Source organism: Rhipicephalus sanguineus, chromosome 8 (genome assembly GCF_013339695.2).
Source record: "Rhipicephalus sanguineus isolate Rsan-2018 chromosome 8, BIME_Rsan_1.4, whole genome shotgun sequence".
In the NCBI taxonomy this organism is placed as follows: domain Eukaryota; kingdom Metazoa; phylum Arthropoda; class Arachnida; order Ixodida; family Ixodidae; genus Rhipicephalus; species Rhipicephalus sanguineus.
The window spans coordinates 975,312-1,001,050 of NC_051183.1; the positions used below are offsets into that span (position 1 = coordinate 975,312).

Genomic DNA, 25,739 nt, shown 5'->3' on the forward strand with positions numbered 1-25,739 from the left:
ATGAACACAACTCCGAGATAATTCTACTTTAAACTCGATCTCTTCAAAATACGATAAAACTTTCGAAAATCCAGAAAGTCGATATTTCCAAACGCTTTAGGCTTACCCTTTAGGTTAAAAACGCCCATAAGATCTGTTCCATCCGAATTCGAAAACCTTTAAAAACCTAGAAATGAAAATTGCTGGAGGCTACAGCGTTACATTTCTTTTCACAAATGACACCAGAGCTTAAGCTGTGCGTTTGCCCCCCAAGGATGGACAGGCAAGCACCGCATTTCATTTTGACGTATGCGCTACTACACCTTGAGCGACATGAGTGCGCGACATGTGTGCATGCGATAATGTGCAGTGCAACTTCTAAGCAGCGTTTCCTGTGCCGTTGTTGTAGCCGAGACGGTAGAGCGTTCGGTTCACAAGCGAAGGGTCGCTGGTTCGAATCCCGCTGACGGCATCGCCAAAGAAAAGGAGCAGTATGACGCAATGATGCGGTTACCGTGGCTGAAACCGACCATGCAGATCAGAAACTGGTGGTTCGCATCGCACTGCAGCAAATGCTGAGCATAGCATGCTGACATCATTCACGTGTAGGTGCTCGCATTGCCACGGCCACCATTGGAATTGTAAGCGCACTCTGCAATAAGGTCCTGACCGACCCTTAAACGCAGAAGAAAGGACGGCGAGGCCTAAAAATTATGGTGGGTGATTTTTTCGTTTTTTTTTTTCGAACTGAATATTTCATAAAAAAGAAGGACCCCCGGTTCGTGCACGGGCAGCTACCCTTGAGCCCGTGCAGCGGGTTGGGGATCCTCCAGGCGTCTTAAGCTCCGCACCACAGTGGCACTGTAAGACCACTACGAAGCCCGGCTGTACCCATTTGCAACCGCTGGGTGGGCGGCCGGCACTGGGGATCGAACCCCGCACCTCCCGTACTGGAAGCTGACGCCCAAGCGGTTCGCCACCAATTCGGTGAAGGTGCTAGTGAACAACGAGCTAGATATAGCTTGCACGATATTTTGCGACGAAACTTAAAAAGAATCGAATGAATGAAATAAAGGTCAACATAACTAGATCTAAGTGGCAGGGTCCTTCATTCCAGTAACGCGCCCTCTTACCGCAATCCCATCCATCAAGGATTCAGGGGGTTATTGCCTTACGTTTTTTGGTTGCGATGCCCGCACCTGGATTCGAACCACCACCCTTTTGCTTACGAGCGTAACACCTTAGCCACTGGGCTACTGGAACGGCGATGCAAACCACGCTTACAAGTTGGTTTGCACATTGTTGCACATCATAATCTCAAAAATAATGCTATGGTATTTTGTTAAGCCTCGGTAGGTATAGCACTTGAGAAAAATATTCGTGTCGTTGATGATGAAGGTCTCTATTAACCATCTATTTCTCCATTTTTAGGCATCTTTACAATTCGATAAAACGAATCATTGAACAATTTTTGACCAAACAGGAGAGCCTATAGGCTTACTGGTTGGTAAACACTAGCCCTCAAATCTATTTTATGTAAATTCCACAAAACATTCCCATGTGAAAAAACTCTAGATTAGCTGAGCCTATAGCTTTACTTTTTTGACTAAATATACACCCACATCATACATTTCATCAAATATTAAGAGAACGTTGAAACTAAACAAAAATTTGCATAGGTTGCCGTCAAGGTTAAAAATGGTCCCAAAATCGAATTCGTCAAATACGACCAAACAGTGGAAAATTTAAAAATACCAGATATCCAAAGGCCATAGTCTTGCTATTTGGGCTGAATATGGTTCCTAAGTCGAACGCATTATAAATTAATCAAAATACAAAAAATCGGGAAATGCAACATTTCCAAAGCTATAAGGCTTGCCATTTAGGCTGAAAATAGCACCAAAGTCGAATGCATCAAAACCGCGATTGATCTATGCAAACTCGAAAAATACAAGATATCCGTGTAGGTTAAATATGGTCCCCAAGTAGAATGCATCAAAACACGACCTAACTACGAAAAAGCGCCAAACACAACATTTCTAAAAGGCCATAGGCTTGCCTTTTAGGTTGAAAATGGTGTCAAAATATATTTTATCACAATACGACCAAACTATCAAATATCGAAACATACAATATTTCTAATTTCTATACGCTTTCCGCTTAGGTCTAGTATGGTGCAAAAATCTGTTTCACCAGGACTTGACCAAACTGTGAAAAATCGAAATATACAACATTTCCAAAGGCTATATGGTTGCTATTTAGTCCGAAAATAGACAGAACTAGGCAGAGAACTTCTTCAGCACCAACAAACAAGAACGAGAAGAGACAATTCAAAACGGTACGAGTGCTAACGTTGCTGAATACTTTGTCTTTTTTTAGAAAATATGAGGTATATATGTGTGCGAACATCATCCAAAAATCAGATGAAACATTTAAAACCAGGGGCGTAGCCAGAAATTTTTTTCGGGGGGGGGGGGGGTTCAACCATACTTTATGTATGTTCGTGCGTGCGTTTGTATATATACGCAAGCAAAACTGAAAAATTTCGGGGGGGGGGTTGAACCCCCCCAACCCCCCCCCCCCCCTTGGCTACGCCCCTGCTGTATATGATACACAGTAACTCTAGCTGAATGTACTTTTTCTTTGAGAAAATGTAGCGCATATATGACTGCGCACATCACCTGAAAATCAGCAGCAATCTGCCAAGAAAATCAATATCCTTCTTCAATTGTGATAGTCGATGGCGTTCTGAGCAAACCGCGTGAAAGCACTGCTCTTTTCCATACCACGACATTTTTTTTCAACGAGCACATGATAAGCTCTAACGCGTAATCATTGAGGCGCACGAGGGGGGCAGGGGGTGCCCCTCGGCCCCATCACCAAGGAGGGGCCGCGAAGTCTGCCCCACATATGTTTACTCAGCTATTTGAACGATAATGGCGGCCGAAGGCCCCTATAATCTTGCATTCGAAGAACTGTTTACTTCTGATCTTTACTGCCGGTTAGCTAGGGAGCAAAGGCGGGGCATTGTGAGTAGCACGTCATGGCTTCATGCTTTATTTTGTTTTGTTTTTTTTCATCCATAGTGAATCATGCTGTCCTTTGGGCTCGTCTAACGCGGGGTGGGGGGGGGGGGGGGATAGGAAACTTTGCACACCTCATGGGGAAACCTGAGCATGCCTATGGTAGTCGTTTCAGTGCACCATCACTGCCACGGCACACATTGTCTCGTCCGTAGTTAAACCAAGGAACAACGGACAACAGATTATTGAACTCGTCAGCCCGGCGACCGAAGATGCGCAAGGGCCGGAAACGAGAAGCACGCGAACAACAACTCCAGGCAGCGTGTGGTTTTGTTCGACGCCAGACGATGATCCTCTCCATGAGCTTCGCGAAGGCGGCCGCATTTCAAGGGCAGAGGATGGGCCACGCGCATCACTAATGAGCATAATGTGGTGCTATCAAGCCAGCCAGTGAGGGCACGTGGCTCCTGCAACACCAAGTATATCGCGCATTTTGTGATGAGATGTTCCACAGAAGGAGAGCGCTCGTCCTGTGTTCATGCGTCTCGCCTAGTCCTTTGTTCGCGCTACAGAATTTCTTTGCTGAGAACCGACTAGACAACTCCGAGATTCTTCTACCTTCAAATTAATTTCTTCAAAACGCGACGAAACTTTCAAAACTCCAGAAACTGAAGACTGGCAAAGGTCTCTCACCGCAAAAGTGCCCTCACCGCTGCGGTGAGGGCACCAGTAAACAACGCGCAAAATATCGGTTCCATGAATATGCGGCGAAACTTACGCTATCGGCCAAAAATTCACACCATATGAAGTCCATAATAAAGCGACGAAAGTTCCAAAAATGCAGAAATTCTAGATCTCCAGAGGATATATAGCCTTACCTTACTGGTCACAAATAGCACCAGATATTGTTCGTGAAGCTTTGAATCTACGTAGGAATTGAGAGGCACGCACAACGTTTCATTTTCACGTATGCGCCACATTAAGGTGCAGAGCAACTTATAAACACTACTTGCTGAGTCGCGGTTGTGGCCGAGATGGTAAAGCGTTCGGCTCGCAACCGAAAGGGCGCTGGTTCAAACCCCGCTGGCGGCCTCGCTGAGAGAAACGAAAGCCATACAGGGATGCGGTTACCATGGCTAAAACATAGTTCCTGCCAAAACCAACTTTAATTATAAGTGTACAATGATGTCATTATGGGTGTATCGAGGCTCTCACTGACACGCCGACCATTGGAGTTACCAATGGTTGAAATATAATGTACGTACACACTGACCGTTAAACGCGATCACTAGGCCCAAATAGCGTGGTCTGTATTTTTTTTTTTTTTGCAAGTTGGATTTTGGAGGTAAAAAAGGACCCCCGGTTCACTGCACGGGACGTGGCCACTGGTCCCATGCAGTAAGTTGGGAGTCCTCCAAGCGTCTTAAGCTTCGCACCACTGCGGCACTGTAGCACCACCCAGAAGCCCGCTTGTACCCATTGGAAACCGGTGGGTGGCCGGCCGGCACTAGGGATCGAACCCGGTACCTCCCGTATCGGAAGCGGACGCCCAAGCGTTTCGCCACCGCTGCGGTGAGGGTACCAGTAAACAGCGCGCAAGATATCGGTTACATGAATATGCGGTGAAACTTAAAAAGAATCGAATAGAGGTCAGGGTCACTGGTCCGTTATTCCAGAAAAACTGTTGCCGCAAACGCATCCATTAAAAATTCCAAGGGTTTTAGCCTTTCCATTTTTTTAGCGATACCCTCCCCGGGATTCGAGCCACCAACCCTTCGGTTTCAAGCTTAACGCCGTAGCGACTCGGCTACTGGAACGGCACAGCTAGCCAGCAGTGCTTACAAGTGGATGCGTACATTATTGCCGCGCATAATCATAACATTAATGCTAGGGTTGTATGTCCAAGCTTCGCTGCAGGTGATACTTGAAAAATATTTTGGTGTAATGACGAATACTTAATGCCATATGCTTTATATCTCTTTTATTTTTCGACTTTTCGGAATATCTAGACGCATATTTTACCAAAAAGGCAACCCAAAAGCTTTAACTCTTGGGTGGAAGATACCCCTCAAATCGAATTTTAGAAAATTGAACAAAAAATTGCAAAGTAGAGAAACTAAATATGCACAAGCCCCATTTCATCAAAATCTGACGAACTTTCGGAAAATCGAAAAATACAAGACTTCCAAAGGCTATTTACTATCTGGCCAAAAATTGTCCCAGATCGATTTCATCCGATTTCGACGACACTGAAAAATCGATAAATACAAGATTTCCAAAGGCTATAGACTTACTATTTAGGCCGAAAATTCTCCCAGCTCGATGTAATCTGATTTCGACGAAACGTTGAAAAATCGACAAATACAAGACTTCCAGAGGCTATAAGCTTCAATTTAGGGCGAAAGTGGTCCCAGGTCGATTTAATATGATTTCGACGAAACTTTGAAAAATCGAAAAATACAAGACTTCCAAAGGCAATACTATTTAGGCCGAAAATTGTCCGAAATCGATGAATCCGATTTAATCTGGCTTACTATTTAGGCCGTAAATTGTCCCAGGTCAATTTAATCCGATTTCGACGACACTTTGAAAAATCGAAAAATACAAGACTTCCAAAGGGTATAGGCTTGCTATTTAGGACGAAAATTGTCCCAGGTCGATTTAATCCGATTTCGACGAAACTTTGAAAAATCGAAAAATACAAGACTTTCAAAGGTTATTGGGCTTACTATTTAGCCGAAAATTGTCCCACATCTATTTATTCTGATTTCGACGACACATTGAAAAATCGAAAAATACAAGACTTCCAAAGGCTATACAAGACTTCCAAGACTGTTTGGCCAAAAATTGTCCCTGATCGATTTAATCCGATTTCGACGACGCTTTGAAAAATCGAAAAATACAAGACTTCCAGAGGCTATAGACTTACTATTTAGGCCGAACGTTCTCCCACATCGATTTAATCCCATTTCGACGACACATTGAAAAATCGAAAAATACAAGTCTTCCAAAGGCTTACTGTTTGGCCAAAAATTGTCCCAGATCGATTTAATCCGATTTCGACGACACTTTGAAAAATCGATAAATACAAGATTTCCAAAGGCTATAGACTTACTATTTAGGCCGAAAATTCTCCCAGCTCGATGTAATCTGATTTCGACGAAACGTTGAAAAATCGACAAATACAAGACTTCCAGAGGCTATAAGCTTCAATTTAGGGCGAAAGTGGTCCCAGGTCGATTTAATATGATTTCGACGAAACTTTGAAAAATCGAAAACTACAATACTTAAGGCTTACTATTTAGGCCGAAAGTGGTCCGAGATCGATTTCATCTGGTTTTGACGAAACTTAAAAAAAACGAAAGATAAAAGACTTCCAAAGGCTATAGGCTGACTATTTAGAGTGAGTGGTCGCAGATCGATTTCATCTTTCTCGACTAAACTTTAAAAAAAAAGAAATACAAGGCTTCTAAATAAGGCCTCTTCAAGTGGTCCCAGATCGATTTCATCTGATTACGACGTAACGTCGAAAAATCAAAAAGTACAAGATTTGCAAAGGCTGTAAGCTTATAATATTTAGGCCGGAAATTGACCCAAAATCGATTTCATGCAAATTCGACGAAACCTTGAAAAGCAAAAAAGCAAGATTTTTCAAGACTAACCTTTGTGTCCTAAAACGGAGGGAAAAATTAATTTCATCCTAATTCGATAAAAAGTTGGAAAATCGCAAACTACATGATTTACGAAGGCTTTAGGCTTGCCAATTAGGGCCGAAAATAGACACAAACTCAATTTCATACAAATTGTATGAAACTTTGAAAAACTGAAAAACAAGATTTTCAAAGGCTGTATATAGGCTTACCTTTTTTGGTGAAAAGTACACCCTCATTCGAAGAGAAACTGCGCAGCGCGAACAAACGACTAAGAGACCCATAAAAACGGTAGGAGCGCTGACGTTACGCTGAATGCGCTTTTTCTTTGAGAAAAATGTGTCGCATATGTGACTGCGCACGCCACCCAAATATCAGCCGAAATCAGCCAAGAAATCAGCACCCTTCAAATCTGATATATGGCATTCTGACTTTACTTGTTTAAAGGTTAATCAAATATGCTTAATATTATGCCGCCCGAGGCTTTCATGCGGCCGATTTGAAAACGTGGCCTTATGGAAAAGAGCAGCGTGCGAGTGAACACAAACTGCACGTTAGGAAGAAACATGTAGGGGCATATTCCTTTGTATCGTGAACGGCGTGAAAGCACTGCTCTTTTCTGTAACACGGCATTTTTTGTAGCGTGGCCTAGCCGAGCCAGTTTCGCGTGGATCCTCAAGAGCCGTGCTGCGCATGCGCGAGGATCAGTGATGTCACGCACCGGAGCCGGCACCTCCCGCGCACTCCGCCGCCACCGCGCGCGACTCGCCGCCGCCGGCCTGCGCTTTCCAGAGGAGTGACGTCGTAGCCTTGGCAGACGTATTGGCGCCGGCGTGCGCGCAGCTATTCGCCTTCGCCGTGCAGTCGCCGTCTGACACGGCGCTGGAGCCGCTTGATAGCGCCCCTGCCTGGCGTTTGCCAGTGTGGTTTAGCCATGGAGGAGGAGAGCGCAAATGCTGCTCAACGGCGCAGAAGAGCGGAGAAGCTTAACTCATCGGATCCCGAAGTAGTTGCCTAGCAGGGGCGTAGCCAGGGGGGGGGGGGGGTTGGGGGGTTCAAACCCCCCCCCCCGAAATTTTTCAGTTTTGCTTGCGTATATAGGCACGCACACATACAAACGCACGCACGAACATACATAAAGTATGGTTGAACACCCCCGAAAAAATTTCTGGCTACGCCCCTGTTGCCTAGCAAAATAGACATACATGTGCTACATAATACGTATACCGTGTGTGTGTCATTGGAGCAGCAGTAAGCATGATAATCAAGCTATATCCTAGACAATCAGGAAAGCTAAGAATAATTAGCTGAACCTTTGCTAACGCTACGTTATCCTGGCATAGCCGAGCTAAGCCAGTGCAACATTTTCCAACGAGCGCATGATAAGCTCTAACGCGTAATCATTGAGGCATATGTCCTTTAACTAGAACGAAGTAGTCGTCACAGGCGTTCCCACGATGGGGGCATGGAGGTGGATGACCAATGAGGGGGCGCGAAGTCTGGCCGATACGTTTACTCAGCTATGACCCCTCGCAGGTTTTGAACGATAATGGCGGCCGAATGTAACATTGAATTCGAAGAACTGTTTACTTCTTATCCTTACTGCCGGTTAACTATAGGACCAAAGGCGGGCCATTGTCAGTAGCACGTCATCGCTCCACGTTTTTTTTTTTTTTCATCCGCTGTGAAGCATGTCATTTGGGCTCGTCAAACACGAGGGGGGGGGGGGGGGGGGGGCGTTGTTGCTACTATGAAACTGCCCACGCCTGTGGATAGATAGATATAAACGCTCAAAGTGCCTTTGGTACGCGAAGAAATGCTTCGCATTTAACAAGTCGATCCTACACTCACAGAATACATCGAGTAAAAAGGGCTTCCTTTTGCCCCACAACAATAATCGTCATTTATTTCGCCTTCCTTTCCTTGCATTATCGCCGCGCGCCCGGTACTTACTGGTCACGAACGAACGGCATGTGAGCTATCAGCGTGACATAGCATTCTTGGTAGGAAAATGGCCAGCGCAGAGTTTTCAAGAAAGGAAACACAAGCAAGCGTAGATGACGATTATTGCTGCGGGACAAAAAGACGCCCTTTTTACTCGATCTTTTCTGTGAGTGCACCAGTACTTACCTACGAAGCAGAAACCTGGAGACTTGCAAAGAGGGTTGAACCTATATTGAGGACGTCGCAGTGAGCCATGGAAACGAAACGATAGGTGTAACCTTTGGGGACAAAAAATTCGGCGAATCCCACGCCGGGAATCGCTTTCGTGCGATGCAATCAATAAGTAGTTATCTGTGCTGCATTTTTTTAGCTTTGGGCCAAGCGTTACGAAGTGGGTCGACGTGTTTTTGTAAGCCTAGTAGTTGTGTGCACATCGTGCTTTACCAGGCACGTCCACTTAGTGCGCCCGGTGCGACGATGTGAATATATACGTAACTTTCGTTAGCGTATCCTCCAGGGCCGAGCAACGCTTGCTGAATCCCAGGAATACAAATGTAATGTTTATTAGACTTCTATATAAGCAAAGCCAACCCTGCAACCACAATTGCAAACCGGCATGGCGTCTTTACCGTAGGAGTACATATGTAAAATTTCTTTGTTATAGATAGCCATTACCGCAACCACAATTGACGTTGCGCCGACATTCTGCATAGTCTTTTCTAAAGCAGTTTCAAGATGTGGCGTGGCTCTGTGTTAGAATACCCTGCCTCGCAGAATGCTTGGGTTCGATTCCTGCTGGGATCCTGAATTTTATTAAATGCGAAGCATTTCTTAGCGAACCTCAGGCACTTTGGGCGTTTCTATCTACGTATCTATCTATCTATCTATCTATCTATCTATCTAGCCGCCTACGTCTGGGCGCTCTCCTGGTCGTCTTCATACCTTCTAATATACCAAAATTCGCATAGCAGGGGATCAGTGTATGGTGAACACGATTCACTGGTCATGACATGAATAACGCAATATACCTGTCGCGTACGTCATGAAACCCTTTCCCTCGGTCACGTGTGGCACATACCCGCATACCATAGTTTATGTTATGCGGGTATGTGCCGCAGGTCATACAAAGTCTCAACCAACACAGTAAACGCGAACAGACACGTTGAAACACAAGGAAAGTGATAATAATAATAATTGTTGGGACTTTAATTTTGACCATCTGGTATTCTTTAACGCGCACCGAGATCGCACAGTACACAGGCATCTAGCATTTCGCATCCATCTAAATGCGACCCCCACGGCCGGGATCGAACCCGCGACCTTCGGGACAGCAGCCGAGCACCGTAACCGCTACACCACCGTGGCGGACACAAGCAAAGTGCGGAATCTGACGACAGAACACCCCTGGATGACACTCAACTACCATGCACTCGTTCGCGTGGTCCGCAGCGCGGACCACCCCTGGTAGCACAAAACATTGCTGCAACATTATCATAGTGTTGCCTTTCGATGTTGTTACAACGTGGATAATGTCCGCCTTCAGTAGCATTCCCGCAACATTGACAAGAAACATTGCAACAACATTGCTGAATCATTCAGGCAACGTCGCTAAAACATTATATAATATTGCAACAACATTTTATTAATGTTGCTTTCGCAGCATTGCAGCATTAGAGAAACGTTTGCACGCATGCTGCACACCATTCAGGCAGCATTGCTGAAGCATTAAATAATGCTATAAAAATGGTTATTAACGCTACTGCCACAGTATTGCAGCATTAGAAAAAACATTTTCGTGCATGCTGCACCTCACTGAAGGTAGTATCATTTTGAACCATTAGGTATCCCTGCACTGACTGTCTTTTTGCAGCACAACAATCAATCAAAGGTGAGCAGGAAAACAAAATTGTATGGAAGAACACTTTATTGTCCCCGATATGAACACTAATGATCTGATGAATCCTCTTCCCTGATGGACACATCTGGCATGCAGGCTCCGATGTCGCTCGGCTGCTGAAAAAAATTAAATTATATTCATGCATTAGTCTTAACAGAAGTCATTCATAAGGCTCATTATAATAATTTGTGCCCCATCAACATGTCACGGTTTTAAAAGAATACCACCACAGAAATTAGGCAAAGAGTTTTTTTGCGGCAGCTGTTGATGTCACCTTTAAATACAAACATATATTTTTCCAGGGAGTTGTATAATTCACAGCCCTTTCAAAAATGTGCATGAAGAGTAATGTAGCTCTTGCGTCTGAAAAAGATACTCGTGTCACCAGAAGTGGCAATCCCTAGTATGACATTTATGAGCCCACTAGCGAACCCAATGTTATGCTGGCGGGAGGCCACGTGGCAACTGCATCTTCAAGATTACGTGTGAAGCAGTGCAGAGAGACAAGGCACAAAAGGAACGAAGCGACAGGACACCACTGCATTCGCAAGTAGTTTATTTTGAAAAAACTAGGTTATTACATACATACCAGCGTACTACGTGTGACAATGACTTTCAAGTTATAACAGTTTCCGGTGATCTTCCAAAAAAGAGACTTCACAATCACTCAGAACAATGGACGCTTGGCTGATACAATCACCTTTTCTTTTAGGGACATGGAAAGCCTCGATCACTTCCCTGGTCAGCTGATCCTTGTGATTGGAAAGTATCTCAGTTTCAGGGAAAAGCGGCGTGCAACCACATTCCAAGCAATGCCGTTTAATATGTGAATGAACATTGTTTGTTGGTAATCTCTTGTGTTCTGAAAGCCGTGTGTTAACGATCAATAACAAACAATGTTCATTCACACATTAAACGACATTGCTTGGAATGTGGTTGCACACTGCTTTTCCCTGAAACTGAGATACTTTCTAATCACAAGGATCAGCTGACCAGGGAAGTGATGGAGGCTTCCCACGTCCCTAAAAGAAAAGGTGATTGAATCAGCCAAGCATTGGTTGTTCTGAGCGATTGTGAAGTCTTTTTTTGGAAGATCACCGGAAACTGTTATAACTTGAGTCACTGTCACACGTGGTACACTGGTATGTATCTATATAACCTTGTTTTCTTCAAAATAAACTAGTTCCGAGTGCAGCAGTGTCCTGTCGTTTCGTTTTTTTTTTTGTGCCTTGTCTTCGTGCGCTGCTTCACACGTAAACATGAACTATCACCAACTCGCCGAACTTTCAACTTCATCTTCAAGAGCTGCAAAATTTGTATTCAACAAGGGCACTTGCTATCCTCCTTTGTACTAGTGAGTGGTGAATGGACTAGGCTTTCACAAGCACGGGCGCATTGCATTTGTGTACATGCCTCACAGTGCCCCAGAACTGCATTACACTGCTACGCACAAGGCAGCGGGTTCAATTCCCGGCCACGCTGGCCACATCTTGTGGGAGCCACAAGGCACACATGCTTGTGTACTTCTGCTGCTCCTGGCATGTGTTTTCAACGTGTCACATCAAAAGGCAATAAGATATGTTGCACTCTTGAATTAAGGAGAGACGTGGTACTTTAAACATTTATTCTTTAATTCTTGATCGATTTTGACGGAAATTGGAAAGTTTAAGAATATTTGTGGGCGAATTTCAAATATGCAATTGTTATTTTTTTCTATGATAAGTAGTTTCCAGGATATTAGACAAATACTTCTTTGCTTAAGGCCTAATCAGCTAATTAACCGCAACCTGCACTAATGTGCAATCCACAGAATACATTCAGAATGTAGTGTGGCGTAAAGTATAAATCATTGCTTTAGGCCATTTCCAAGCAGAGTTGTGGGCTGTTGCACCCGATTTAAAAAATGCCCTCATTAATACTTGAAACAAAACGTTCATTTATAACATTTCCTCATGAAAGTACTACAACAAAATTTGCCTCATGACACATTGCATCTACTTATATTAGAAGCAAAAAAAAAAAGAAATCAATGATAACCCAGGTTTAACAAAAGATATTGCTCCTCCATCACAGGAAGAGCATGAAAAATTGTTTGCTGTTCGCCTTCAATTTAAAGGGCAGGATGCATGATTTTGGTTTTTTAAAGTAAGATATGGATAACAAATGACAGTATGCTACTGTATGCAGCAATGAAAATTTGTAACCAGGTGCAGAATGATGTCAGGAATGTGAAAAGATGAAAAGACAATGACAGAAGGAAGACAAAAATGTTTGTCACAACAAACAGTTTCTTTGTGTAACAAAGAAAATGTTAAGGCTAGCAAGCCACACAATCAAGGCACATAATTAGGACTTAGTAAAGTTAAGTAGTGTTGCAGAAGAAAGACATTGGGTACCATTTCTGAATCCTTGAAGGAGCATAGCGCAGCCAGTCTGCAGCATATGAACGCTTCGTACATTTTCGGCAATCCGCCGCCGTCTCCGACGAGATGACACTTCACCAATCGAACTTCTTCATATCCGCACAATACACATGTCACCGCGACGCCGCCAACGGAGCACAATCACAGAACACTACACCCAGAGAACATGATCTTGACTACACACAACAAAGGTGCTGCGTCAACACGTGGTATACAAGCAGGTGAACGAGCCGCAACGTAGCGGACTGGGTTATATGTGGTGTTATTACATAATTTATTCTAAATAAAATAATGCGGCCTGTAAATTAGACAGGAAACGCTACAGTGGCAGCTGCACTGACTGTTAATAACTATTGAACGTTTCCTTGGCACGTCCGTGCCCCCATTTCGGGTTTTCTAGGTATCACACTGCGGCGCGCAAATTCAAATCTGTCCGCACGACGTCTGACGACGTCGGTGTCCGTTGTGTTTGCTTAGCCTAACTATACTGCCTTGAACCGGGTAACGATTTCTTTTTATGACTACATATCTGCGGAGTATGATTAACAGCTCGACGCTCCACGAGCTACATGGCATGCAAGGAGTTTGTGAATGTTCGGACAGTGAAGAGATAGAGCTCGACAAATAAAATACACCAAAAAAAAAGGACTTACCACGTTTCCCAATGCTGCAGGGACCCATCGCGTAAGAACTTCACGAAGGTCGTACTCGAACAGAATGAGAGAAATCGCCAGCATGGCGTGCACAAAAGCGGTGATTATAACTGATTATAACGTGTTTTTGCGCGGCGGGCGTGCTGGCGGCGGGATAGTGCAGCTTAATTTGATCGCTGTAGTGTTTAATGTGAGAATCTACTTGAAGTGTATGCATGCTTATAAAAAAATTCTAGGCTAGAAAATAATGCTCTACGGTTGCTCTCGTTTGCTTCAGCGAGTGTGCGCTTATAGTCGGCCACACCGTCCCCGCACGTCATCTCCGTAGATGTTGCCTCAGACTTCCGCTGCATGCAAACAGCGCAACAATGGCCTCTAAGACGCCTATAACTTTATTTTTTTTAAATGACGACGTTGCCTACAACTACTTATTGTGGATTAAACAGGTTCTCAGATATGTTTTATCATACGCAGTAGATATTTTGCTTGGTTGTCAACGAATAAATCTCCGAGTAACAAGTACGAATCTAGGAGGCCATGCTACAGCTTGGACATGCAGTCGTGTTTGGACTTCGCAAGTGCCAAAACAGGCTACGTTAATGCAGAAAAAAATGTGGTCACAATTTTTTACATACTATTCATTTTAAAGTGACGACCAATGAGATACGGTTGCATCGTGCGCCGTATCACGAGCCAGAATCTAGGAAGTCAGCATAAACTCGCATTGCTGTAATTAATTTCGCAGATGAAGTTTTCTCCTCCATTTATCGATACTGCTTCAATACATGCTCATGACTGCATCAAGTTGTGGCAAGTCGCGAAAGTTGAAAGATGAAAAAACAAGGGCGCATGCGATGTGCTAGTGCTTAAAGAAAATATTGTGATTTTAGGGTACCCTGCAGCGTTTCTTGCGTGCACGCCATTCCGCTTGAATATCGCCAGTGAATGTTGCAGTTACATCGACGGGATAATGCTGCGGCGTTGTCTACCGACATCGCGTTAACATTGTTAAACAACGTTTCATCAACATTGTTGGAAAGCAATGCCAACGTTTCAGGAGTTGTCAATGTTGCAGCAACATTACCATAAGTTGTCCAACGTTGGGCACCAAAACGCAACATTCGAAATATTGCTGTAATGTTGCAGCAACATCTTGTGCTACCAGGGACGTTGATTACGCCAAAACCGGGGTCAATGCTTCCTACAATAAATCTGCCGAGAGAACCAGGCCTCTCATCATTGCCGGTGTTTTCAACATTGATTTATCAAGACCCAACAACTTCTGGTCTTTATACTGCGTGAAAGACGGCTTTAATGTGGACAGGGCATCAAAAGACCTCGCTGCAACGTGCAGGACAGGAGGCGTCAATAGATCATTTCATCGTAAGAGACATCCAGGAGACTTCACTACACTTAGATCCCTCATAACCGCGATCACGAACGGATCCAATTAACAAGCCCGGTCCAGCTGCTGGTGCTCACTGATCACGGTGATGATAACCTTGTTCAAGAGCTGTCAAGAATCCGTTCTACACATAAACACAGGTTCGTGAAACGTGCGTGCGTTCCCGTCATAACAGATAAGTATAAGCATAACAACTCTAACGCAGCTTTAACAATTGCAACTGTGACTGTGACGTACGTGCAGTGCGCCTGCGTGTGCCGCTCGGCTGTTTGTATATCCAGGGGAACTTTGCTGAATGAAGCTTAGTTGCGAGTAACGCCTGTCCTGTGCTTTTGTGTTTTTTCTTTGTGCTGTTGGGATTCGCACTATCCAGTATTTAGGAATATAAGCCCTACATATCAGCTTACGGAGTCTGGTGTTGGTAACACCCATTTTGCTGTTGGCATCGTTACGGAACTGTAAAGAACTGGTTATATATTACATATGCGACCCTCCAGCATATGAGTGTGTTTATACCACTTCCACATTTCTCTAGCGTCATTCCGTAACGTTTCGCTCAACATGAAAAATTATGCCACAGTCACCATCCCGCGCATGCTTCGCATAACATCGATTTCCACGGTACGTGGGATCTGCCGAATTTTTATTTGCACTCGTTCGGTCAACGCTGTCCATGTCGGTGTTTCTTTACGCTATCGCATTTAAATCTCGCCGTTGTTTGGAAGACATACTGTGGCGTATACGCGTGTCTGGAGGATAGCGTTTGACGACGTACACGACAGGATTTTCACGTTATTCGATCATGTCATGACCATACAGTCACATTTGTCAAACCCTCTTAGCCCCCTATGCCAATTTTGGTTTACGCCAATAAGCTAAGGAGGCGATCACGAGAGCACCAAGACGCAGGCGGCTAGATAGATAGATAGATACGTCGATAGAAACCCTCAAGGTGCGTTGGGTTCGTTAAGAAATGCTTTGCATTTAAAGAGAAACGATATGTGTAACCTTTAGGGACAAAACAAAAGAGTGGGTCAGCAAAGTGGGTCAGGGAACATATGGGTGTTAAACGGACACTAAAGAGGAAACGAGTTTTCTCGTATTAGTAAATTACTCTTTCACAATACCAAAATCACCACGCTTATCGCGAGAAGACGCTTGGTAAGCGAGAAAACGCGCGAAAAGAGAACGCAAATGTGACGTCACGCACCGAACGCCGTGACGTCAAATATTTTGACGGCGTCTACTAGGTCCAACGTAGTTCCTAATCGGTAAACATTAAGTACATTGTTTTTTCAGGGGACCATAGAGTTAACATACCAAGTTTAAAAAAAATGTCGTTGAGCTAATGTCGTCAAAATGCGAAAAATAACCTTTGAAATCCGTGACGTAACGCGCGGAGATTTGGCGCGAAATTTAAAAAAGAAACTTTGACCTTGATTTTCTGTTCTTTTAATAAACCTATGACGGTGAAATTAACAACATGTAGTAGTTCTCGGAGCACTATTTATAAATCTAAATCGATTCTTTGTTTAACTTTAGTATGCCCTTAAGAACATCTTAGTCGAAATCAAGAAGGAATGGGAGGGGCATGTAGCGCGTAGGCGAGATAAACGCTGGTCATTAAGAGTAATTACAGACTGGATTCCAAGAGAAGGCAAACGCGCGAGGGGGAGACAGAAAGTTAGCTGGGCAGATGGGATTGGGAAGTTTGCGATGATAACATGACCGCAGCAAAGCACAGGACTACGTTGATTGGCGGAACATGGGAGAGGCCTTTGCCCTGCAGTGGGCGCAGTCAGGTTGATGATGATGATGAAATTTCTAATAAGGCTGAAATAGGTCTTCATCTGCAATGGGTCTTCATCTTGTGATATGCGCTGCCAAGCATGAGACGGACCGAAAAAACGAGACAACACAGGGTGATGCGCATAACGCTGAGTTGTCTCTCGTTTCTTTCGGTCAGTGTCATAATTGGCAGCGCATATCACAAGATGAAGATGAAATTTCGGAGCGATTTCCAACCCAAAGGGTAAGGCTACAGTGTTTGGGAAGCTTCAATTTTTCGATATTTTGAAGATTCGTTGCATTCGGCTAATTTCCCATCAAATTAAGGTAAGCCTTTGGAAATCAATTTTTCTATAAGTGCGCCCAGCGCAAGGGTATAGCACGCACGCACAGCTAAAGCGAGAGCGTGCGAGCTGCCGCTCAGCACAGCGTGAGGCGAAAGAATGCACAGTGGACGAGTGACTTGGGAGGCTGCGCCGACAGCACGAAGGCACGAGTAACGAGAGGGAGAAACAGCACGCGCTCTGCCAGACAGCGCGGGTACCGCGTGCAGCGGGACAGCAAGCACACAGCCACCATATGTTCATTTGACGGACCGCCGTGCGCGACCATCGAATAAGTAGTTAACAGCGGAACTGTTTAAAGGGGTACTGACACAAAAATGATGGCTTCGCATTTTTTTTGCTGCAATGTGTTACTGGGGCCTGTTAGTCATAACACGGCACATCGTTTGCTGCAGCGCGCGACAGATAATTACAGGCTCCTCATTACCGACCAGTGTCAGTTTCTGTTTCAAAAACGACAAGCCTCCGGTTGCAACTATCACCACCTAGCGGGTGCAGCGCTCGATCACGTCAGCACACAGAACTGTGACGCACTTCCGCGCGGTTCGCGAGCAGCCGCCGAGAAGTAGGCTGCTGAAGCGAACGCGGCAAAAAATTGACACCATCTCCCGCTAAAGGGGACCATGAGGCGATGCGAAGCAGCGTTTCGGCATGTCGAGCCCGCGTTTCTGAGGGAGTGGAGGGTGGGAGCGGAGATGGGGAGAGGAAAGGGGAAGTGGATGAGGGTAGGGGGAGTGGAGGTGTGTGGAGAGGGTCTGCGGATGCGCAGTAAGGGTGGTCACGCCGCACACCGCCGGTTTGAACTCCGCCATAAGATGTTTCGCATCTAAATAAGAAAAAAAAGCGGCGGCTTGACGTCGTCATGACTTGTTGCAGCGCGGTCACGTGAGGGAAGTAGGGGGTCACTGGGGGTGTCAATAGAGCGAGGATGTCGATCGCTCACGCAAACTTCAAAATTCATTTAAAATCCCTTCCAAGCTATATTCATCGTTGATAATTTTGCAGACGATATACACATGTTCACGGGAATCGATGCCGCAAGCTATCTCGGTCGCAAAATTTTGTGTCCGTACCCCTTTAATCTCGGAGAAACTCCGCAGGTCGTTAACAGAAATCATCACCATCATGAACCGGTGCACGCTCTCTTCTTCCTCTTCTGCTTCGCTCCCAGAACACGTGCGCCACTTTTTCTGGCGTGGGATGCAATAACTCTGATGGACGAGACAACAAGTATAAAGAGAGAGAAATAAATGGAAAGAGGGAAGAAAAGAGAAAGAGAGAGAATCAAAGAAACAGAGAGAAAAAAGACATAGAAAGAAAGAGGAAGAGACAAATAGAGAGAGGGAAAGAAAGGGAAGAAACATAGGGCGAGAAAGAAATGGATACACTCAAACCTCGTTTTAACGAGCACGGATATAATGAATTATCGGTTATAACGAAGTAAATGAAGAATAGTCTTGTCATAGCTACAGTGTTAGAAATAAGCGTTTAGAACGAATTTTCGGATATAACGAAGTTATTTTCGTGGCAGATGCTACTTTGTTATAATGAGGTTTAAGTGTATATAGAAAGGACGAAATAGAAATAAATGGAGACAGAAAAAGACACAGAAAAAACGAGAAGAGAGACAGAAAGAGGAAAATAATGAGAAAAACAGAAGGCCGCCCAGCTCTGCACTTCATCCAGGCTTGGCACCACTAGTGCAAAGCTGCCGTACCTTTTTTTCAACAAGGGGGCACTTTTAGCAAGGCGCAGAAACGCCACCTGGCAGAGCTTTTCTTTTCTATAGGCTTGCATTTTTTCGCAAAAAAATGCACCCACAACCAATTTTGTCACAATTTGACGAAACATTCCAAAATAAGAAAATTCATCGTTTTCAAAGACTAGAGGATCTGAACGGGTGAATGCACTTGCCTACCTTTGCGCAGGTCAAGATTGAGCTGGTGTTCTGCACCAAATAAACAACTCACACGTTTTATTCGCCGTGCCAACAGTGTGACACTTATATAGTACTTTATTTCTTATTTGCATTCATTGCTTCTCTGCAAAGCTACATCAAGGATAAGAGCAGTGTTTCACAACAGCGACCAATCAGCCAAAAAAAAATTAATAATAAACACCTCATTTTGTACGGTGAAACAAAAGAGTCTCTATGAACAGAAGTCCAGATGCAGGAATCTCTGACACAGTCACCGACGTCGTTATGAAAGTTGCAGAGGGAGGCAAATTACTGGTGTTTTAGGACTACTATTTACAAGTGCCTGTGTGAATAAATAAAAGCCAACACTAGAGTGCTGCCCAGTGGGAATGCACATTCATCCCGGAACCATTACCACATTAAAAAAAACATTTATGTATGGCAGTGAGCACGTGGTGTGGTACACCCTGAACCTAAACCATTTTTCATGCCTGAACAGTGACTAAGTATGAACCCTAAACAACCCTTTCAAACCCAAAAGTGATTCACTTGATGACAAAAAAAAAAATGAAAACGAGACTGATGATGAGAGTGCTAACAGTGGCAAAAAAAAAAAATGATGTCATGGATGGCAACGAGAAGTCAGTCTAAGCCCTTCGAGGGTGCATTTAGAGCTCACTACTCTCCAACAATGCCCAAACAACAATACCGGGCGTGTAACAAGTGACTAAAAAAAATGATTGCGTCACTACCATAAAAAAAAAAAAACTAGTCACAAGCTAAGCTCAGCAGCAAAGCTCACGTGCATGCAACTTTTGCACAACGGTGAATGTACAGAAGCCTGTACGTTGCACAAAACGTTCAAAGGCTCACTATGCAGCCGTAATGTTGCAGCAGGATTCCTCGCTCGCGTTCTGCACTTGAATCTTGAAGGGTTCGGCGTCTCGGTGCTCTTCGGCGATGCCGGGATGGAGACAGTCACACAGCAGAACGTGTCCTGTTCCGATGTCATGCAGCACACAAACACGTACTTGAAGGTAGTGGCCAAGCCAGATGAACATGCTTGACACTTGAACCTAAGAGGCTTAGCACACTTTAGCACAGTTCGAGTACGGTGGATACGCTATGGAACATCACTTTTCCACGTCTCTCAACACACGCTACCGAGCACGAAAGCCGTAATGCGTCATCTTCACGTAAACGTCGTGTCACACCGCGAAAAAAAAAGAAAAGAAATGTGAAACTTTTGACAAGGTGAATGTCCTAATTCTAACACACTTGCACACCACACGTCTTTTATAAACCACTCTAGATGGTGCGTTGCAGAAACGTGGAGAGATCTGTGGCGTCGTACATCGCACACACGCACGCTTCGTAGCACACGAAAGGAATGCCTCACCACACGTGCCGTTGAATCACGGTTGAGGAACAAAACGAATCGCTTCACTCTGCGCTCTGGGAGTTCCTCGAGAGGGACGGACGGCGCCTGGCCACAGAGCGAAAAACGATCCAGCGACATCGGAGCTCTTCGTTGCTTCGCTTTGTTGACTGCACTTGCACTGCAGACGCAGCAGACGAAATTTGCAATCGAGTTCAGATTCTGTCCGTAACTGCCGTGCCACTAGAAGCCATACTTCGACGGGTCAATGTAAAGTCTTTTTCGACTGAACTGGGCAGCCCCACAAGCTAAGCCGCAAGAAATTCAAGCTTCACTGTGTCCCGAGGATTTTAATTTAAAGCTTTCTTTTTTTATTCTTCAGTAATTTTTCTTTTCTTTTTCGTAGTCTGTTCCACATACTCGAATTCAATGCAAAAATTGTTTTCACAGCCACCAGCGCAAAACCATGATTGTTCACCGGCAGATTTTGCTGAGGGTAAGCAGCGCTCTTTAAAATATTGTTCCTACTTTGTCAGCGTCAACTTACGCGCAGCCGTCGAGACCTTTTTCTCGGCAGCCGTCGGCGCCGCTCCTGGCGTGGTGGCAGTCAAGAGCCTCGTTCCCGCCGGGAACGTGATGGTCGACATTGCGGCCTGGCCATGGTGGGCCGCGCCAAGAACGACGGGTGAAAGGGTGAGCATGCAGTTGGTTGGCGAGAAGATGGGTATCTGCGGTGAAGACGAGGACGCGCCTGTAGTGACCAGAGGCAACACCTCGGGCGAGGAAGAGGGAGCGCGAACGAAGCACGCATAGTAGTTAGGGGTCAGCGGCGTTACCGTTCCGGCTGCTGGCCCCGCCGTCGTCGTCGGCAGCTTGAGGGTCGAGTCGTCTGCCGCCTCTGCGGACGTTATGCTGAGGACGAGACTCTCCTCCGCGGCTCCCGGAGAGGCCGGCGTCGTCGGAACGCTGTCGTACGTCAGCTTGCGGGCTGCGGCCGGGAGGGCCAGTGCTGTGATCACCTCTTCGGTGCCGCCGTTCCCAGACGGTGTCCGTTGGTCGTGCTCGATAATCCAGCGGAACGTGGGCGTCAGGATGGTCGGCACATCTGTCGCTGCCAGCACTGTAGTAGTTTGCTGCCCCGGCGTCTCCTGTGCCGGCGTCTGCTGCAGTGCTGGCGTCTGCAGTGTTGGCGTCTGCACTAACGATGTCTGCACTACTGGCACCTGCTGAGCTGGCTTCTGCTGTGCTGGCGTCTGCAGCGCCATCGTCTGCCGTGGCACAGTTGGCTGAGGAGTCTGCGGCTGCTGGCTGCCTGAACATTTGCTGCATGAAATTGGGTGCAAACCGTTAATTGCCTTGACCTGCGAATTGAGCTAGCAAATTGTCTATATTAGGACCCTCCATATTCTATTACAGTCTGCATCAGCAGGAGATTAATGTGAAAAAATGGTTCTGGATCTTTAGGGCAGCTGTATTTCACTCGTGCCATACATCTAGTACAAATGTAACTCAGCAAGGCGTTACAAGTACTCAGCAAGTACAAAGTACCACCCATTATGGTGGCTCCAGCTGAATGACTGCAAGAATGGCAATGCAGCTTGGGAGCGCAAAGCGAGAAAGGCCATCAAACTTGACTTGTTCATTCATTCCCACCGCTTCCACGGAACAATACACTAGCCACAAAAGATGGCCTCCCCCCACTCCCCGAACCATGATACGAGGCATCCAACATTTAAACAATACCTTTCGATGCTGTAAGCATGCTGTACCTAGGACGAAACATAAGCTTGCTAGACACTGTAAGCAATGTCAATGTAAATGAAAAATTTATCAGGTAACATGGACAGCACGCATGTGTGAGTGTGGTGCACCGATGCAGCGCACCTTGCAGGTTAGAGCCCACTAACTGTACTCCAACGTCGCAAACCACCCAAGCCGTGCATGGTGGAGCGGCCATTCCAGGAGGAAATTTTGTTTGTACAGCTACCAACTTGGTGCGCCATCATCTGTTGAGCGCAAGAGATAAAGACTGGAGTACAGAGACTGACATACACTGTCTGTTCTGCTCAGAACATTGCATGCACCACAGTGCAGTAGAACCCCACTTATACATTTGTCTTTTAATGCGATAGCGTTAAAGAACTCGTTTTCAGAAATTTCGGTGTTGGTGTCAGCAACGGCGTCATTGGTTGTGAGCAAAAAACCAGTGTTGTCCGTGAGCAAAAATTCGAGGTAGATGTAAATAAATATATGAGCCGGAGGGCGTCCCTTTGGCTGTCCTCTTGCCGCTGCCTCCAAGAGAGACGGGCATGCAGCGCATAAAAGTACTGTTGAAGAAAGTGAAAACCTTTACTATGGGTATGCCGTGTGTGTGAGTCTGTGGATACCGCTATCACGTTCAACTCTTAAAGAAGAAGCTTGAGGGTCCCCCAATTTTCATACACTTTCCCACGTATAACATTTCTGGTGTTCGGTCCCAGCAAAGAATCAACAGACTGCTATGTATTAAATTCTCCTCTTCACAAGTTGTTCCCGCAATGTTCCTGTCTGATACATTGCGAACTGTCGCTGCACTGGATGTGCTGAAGAGGTAAGTCAATGAGTCTGGCAATGCCGACTGCCCCAAGGCCACCCAAGTGTCCAAAAAGGCTCTGGTTCTGGCAGAGGTGTGAAAAAAACACCAGACTTCCATCAAGGACTTCTTTCAGCCATAAAATGATGAATAAATTCTTAGTTTGAGCTGTGTGCAATGCGCTTTATTATTTAGCAGCACTCCTTCCCCCATTTTAACCGCATGTTCATGCTATGCATTTCCAGGCTACTACATTTTTTGTGGTCCCATGAAAAACAAAAATCTTTATTGTTCAACTACGCACAAGAGAAATCTCCCACTGGCACTACATTGCAGATCAAGATCCAGTGCCTATATTACGCGGTGGCTGGTGAACGGTTGTGCAGTGCGAGCAGTTAGTTATTTCAATCAAGAAACTCGCTAGCAGACGCTGCCTGCGTCAGTGTTGTCTCTCACGGGAGAGGGTGCGTTCTCGTTCCTCGTGAGCTGGTAGTTCAACATTTATCACAGAGAGAGCATTTCCATAGTCAACGCGCACCGTTCGCTCCTTCTCGCCGCACGGCGAGCGCTGAGGCGGTGGCGCCCTCTCTTGCGCTGAAGCAAATGGACCGTCCCGACAGCAGACAACGATGCACACCACGACAGCAGACGACGATGCACGATGCCCGCCAACACGCCGAGACCCTAAGATGCTTCGCCCTTAAAACCTATTAGAAGGGTTCTACTGTATGTGTAATGCAAGCAGCTCTTCAGAAGGAACGCTAGCGTTTGTGTGCACAACGTTCACGCCAGCAGGAGGAGGCCAAGAACTTCAATGACTCTGCTAAGCACAAGGCCAGGTCGCTGCAAAGCCATGCGAAGCACAATGCCTAAATCACTTTGCCCACTTTGATGCTGTGACTGCGTGACAAAGACAACACAACAGCAAAGCACAAGGGTGTTTACACTTGGCTTTTCTTGTTTATGCAGCCATAACTTTCTTGTTTATGCAGCCAACGCATAACTCCGGTGACTAAACCCTGCCCGTGTGGGCCCCTTGTCCACACTGATATACCCAAACCTCATAATAACAGTCACATAAGGTGCGAAAATGGCTTTGCAATATCTGAACTTAGACATATATTCGTTACACTGTATCAATGGCAAGTCTATAACTCACTTCGTTAGATCCAAAAATTCGTTGTAAGCATATAATCGTTGCACTGTGGTGGCAATGGCAAAGCTACAACTCGTTAAATTAATCAACTCATCTGAATTTTGCGATTAACTGCTAACAGCTCTCAATATTTCTGTGCTATTTTCATATTTAACATTTGCTTTCATATAACTGATATCACTGATAATGAAACGAGTTGCATTTGTCATCTTCTGCTGTTCATTATTCTTGCTTTTTGTTATTCCTGTTTTATCACTTGCTTTTGATTATTTTCACGTCATTTTTTTTTTTTTCGATAGTGAGTGTTGCCATTACGTTATGTATTGATCTTATTATTATTGTGAATCAAGCTTGTTCATTATTGCTCACACGTCCGTATACTTTTGCTGTATATTTGTAATTACCCCATTCATGTAGCCATAGGAGGTCCCCCTGTCAGTTTCTCTAAATCTTTGGGACCTCCTGCTGTAATATCATGTAACTCAATTGAACTATTCAATAAACTTGGCTTGACTTCGCTGTATCCGAAAATTCGTTATCAACATATATTCGTTGTGCTGTGTTGATGGCAAGACTAACTGATTTACTTCGTTGAATATAAAAATTCATTATAAATGTATATCCATTACACTAACAATTGCACGACTATAATTAATATACGTATTTCATTACAAAAAATTCGTTATATCGAGGTTCGACTGCAACATCACAACACGACGCTGATGACACCAATGGCAACAGCGCAAATGCACTTCAACTATCCATAGGATTGTTGTCGGCAGTATTAGCACGCAACAAATGCACACCTGTAAAGAACACTCCACATATAGGGTTTGTATGAAAAGTATCAGGCAAAGCTATCAGGCAGAGAGATCGCTACAATGCCCCAAAATTCTTCAAAGTAGATCCTTGAGCGTCGATACACTTTTTCCAACTGCTTTTCCACGACTGGAAGGCTTCGGAAGGTGCTTAAAGGGGCCATGACACCAAATTTTCGATCATAATCTGTGTCATGTGGATTAATCCTTGTGCATTCACATTTAAGCTGAAGAAGTTTCAGCGCATTTGGTCGAACACTTAATTTATAATCAAATATTTTTATGAACCCGCAAGCCGCCCGAGAGTCAGGCAATACTGGTGCACTCGTGAGCCGTGACGTAACAAGTAGCTACCTGTGCAACCGTCTGCGCTGCGGCGAACGATATTGTTCCGTGGTCAGCTGCACGTGATATCAAGATATTTGAGCTCTCTTCAGCTCGGCACTGAAATTGAATGATTTGCAGCGGCTGAAACTTTGGTAGAAGACAACGGCTTCGTTCGGTGCTGCACATGACGTGACACGCGCCATGGCAAAATGGCGGTCGCCGGCAGTGGGCGGCATTTACAGCCGGCGACTTCTAGGGCTTGTTTTGCACTGAAATATTCTTTTACGGCCCACTTTTGAAATCTGTATAGGCATAGTAGACCCTCTACCTCTAGTTTTCGCTGAAAACCACAAATCTTTGGGCACCCGTGTCATGGCCCCTTTAAGGGCACCTTCTGGAGGGCACCTATATGGGCACCTATACACCTAAGGGCTCCTACACAAGCTTTTTTGAAAGCACTTAGG

The 25,739-nt window shown here is 45.1% G+C and overlaps 1 protein-coding gene across 3 annotated transcripts in view; it reads right to left on the minus strand.

Annotated features, from left to right (window-relative positions):
* Positions 1–19,083: 19,083 nt before the first annotated feature.
* The window catches only part of LOC119401211 (transcription factor E2F7), a 72,949-nt gene continuing 66,293 nt past the window's right edge, over positions 19,084–25,739 (minus strand). For all 3 annotated transcript variants that reach the window (XM_049418718.1, XM_049418717.1, XM_037667894.2), the window contains exon 15: positions 19,084–21,725. In XM_049418718.1, the coding sequence (XP_049274675.1) occupies positions 20,927–21,725 (799 nt within the window). In that variant the 3' untranslated portion in view covers positions 19,084–20,926. The remainder of the gene's footprint in view (positions 21,726–25,739) is intronic.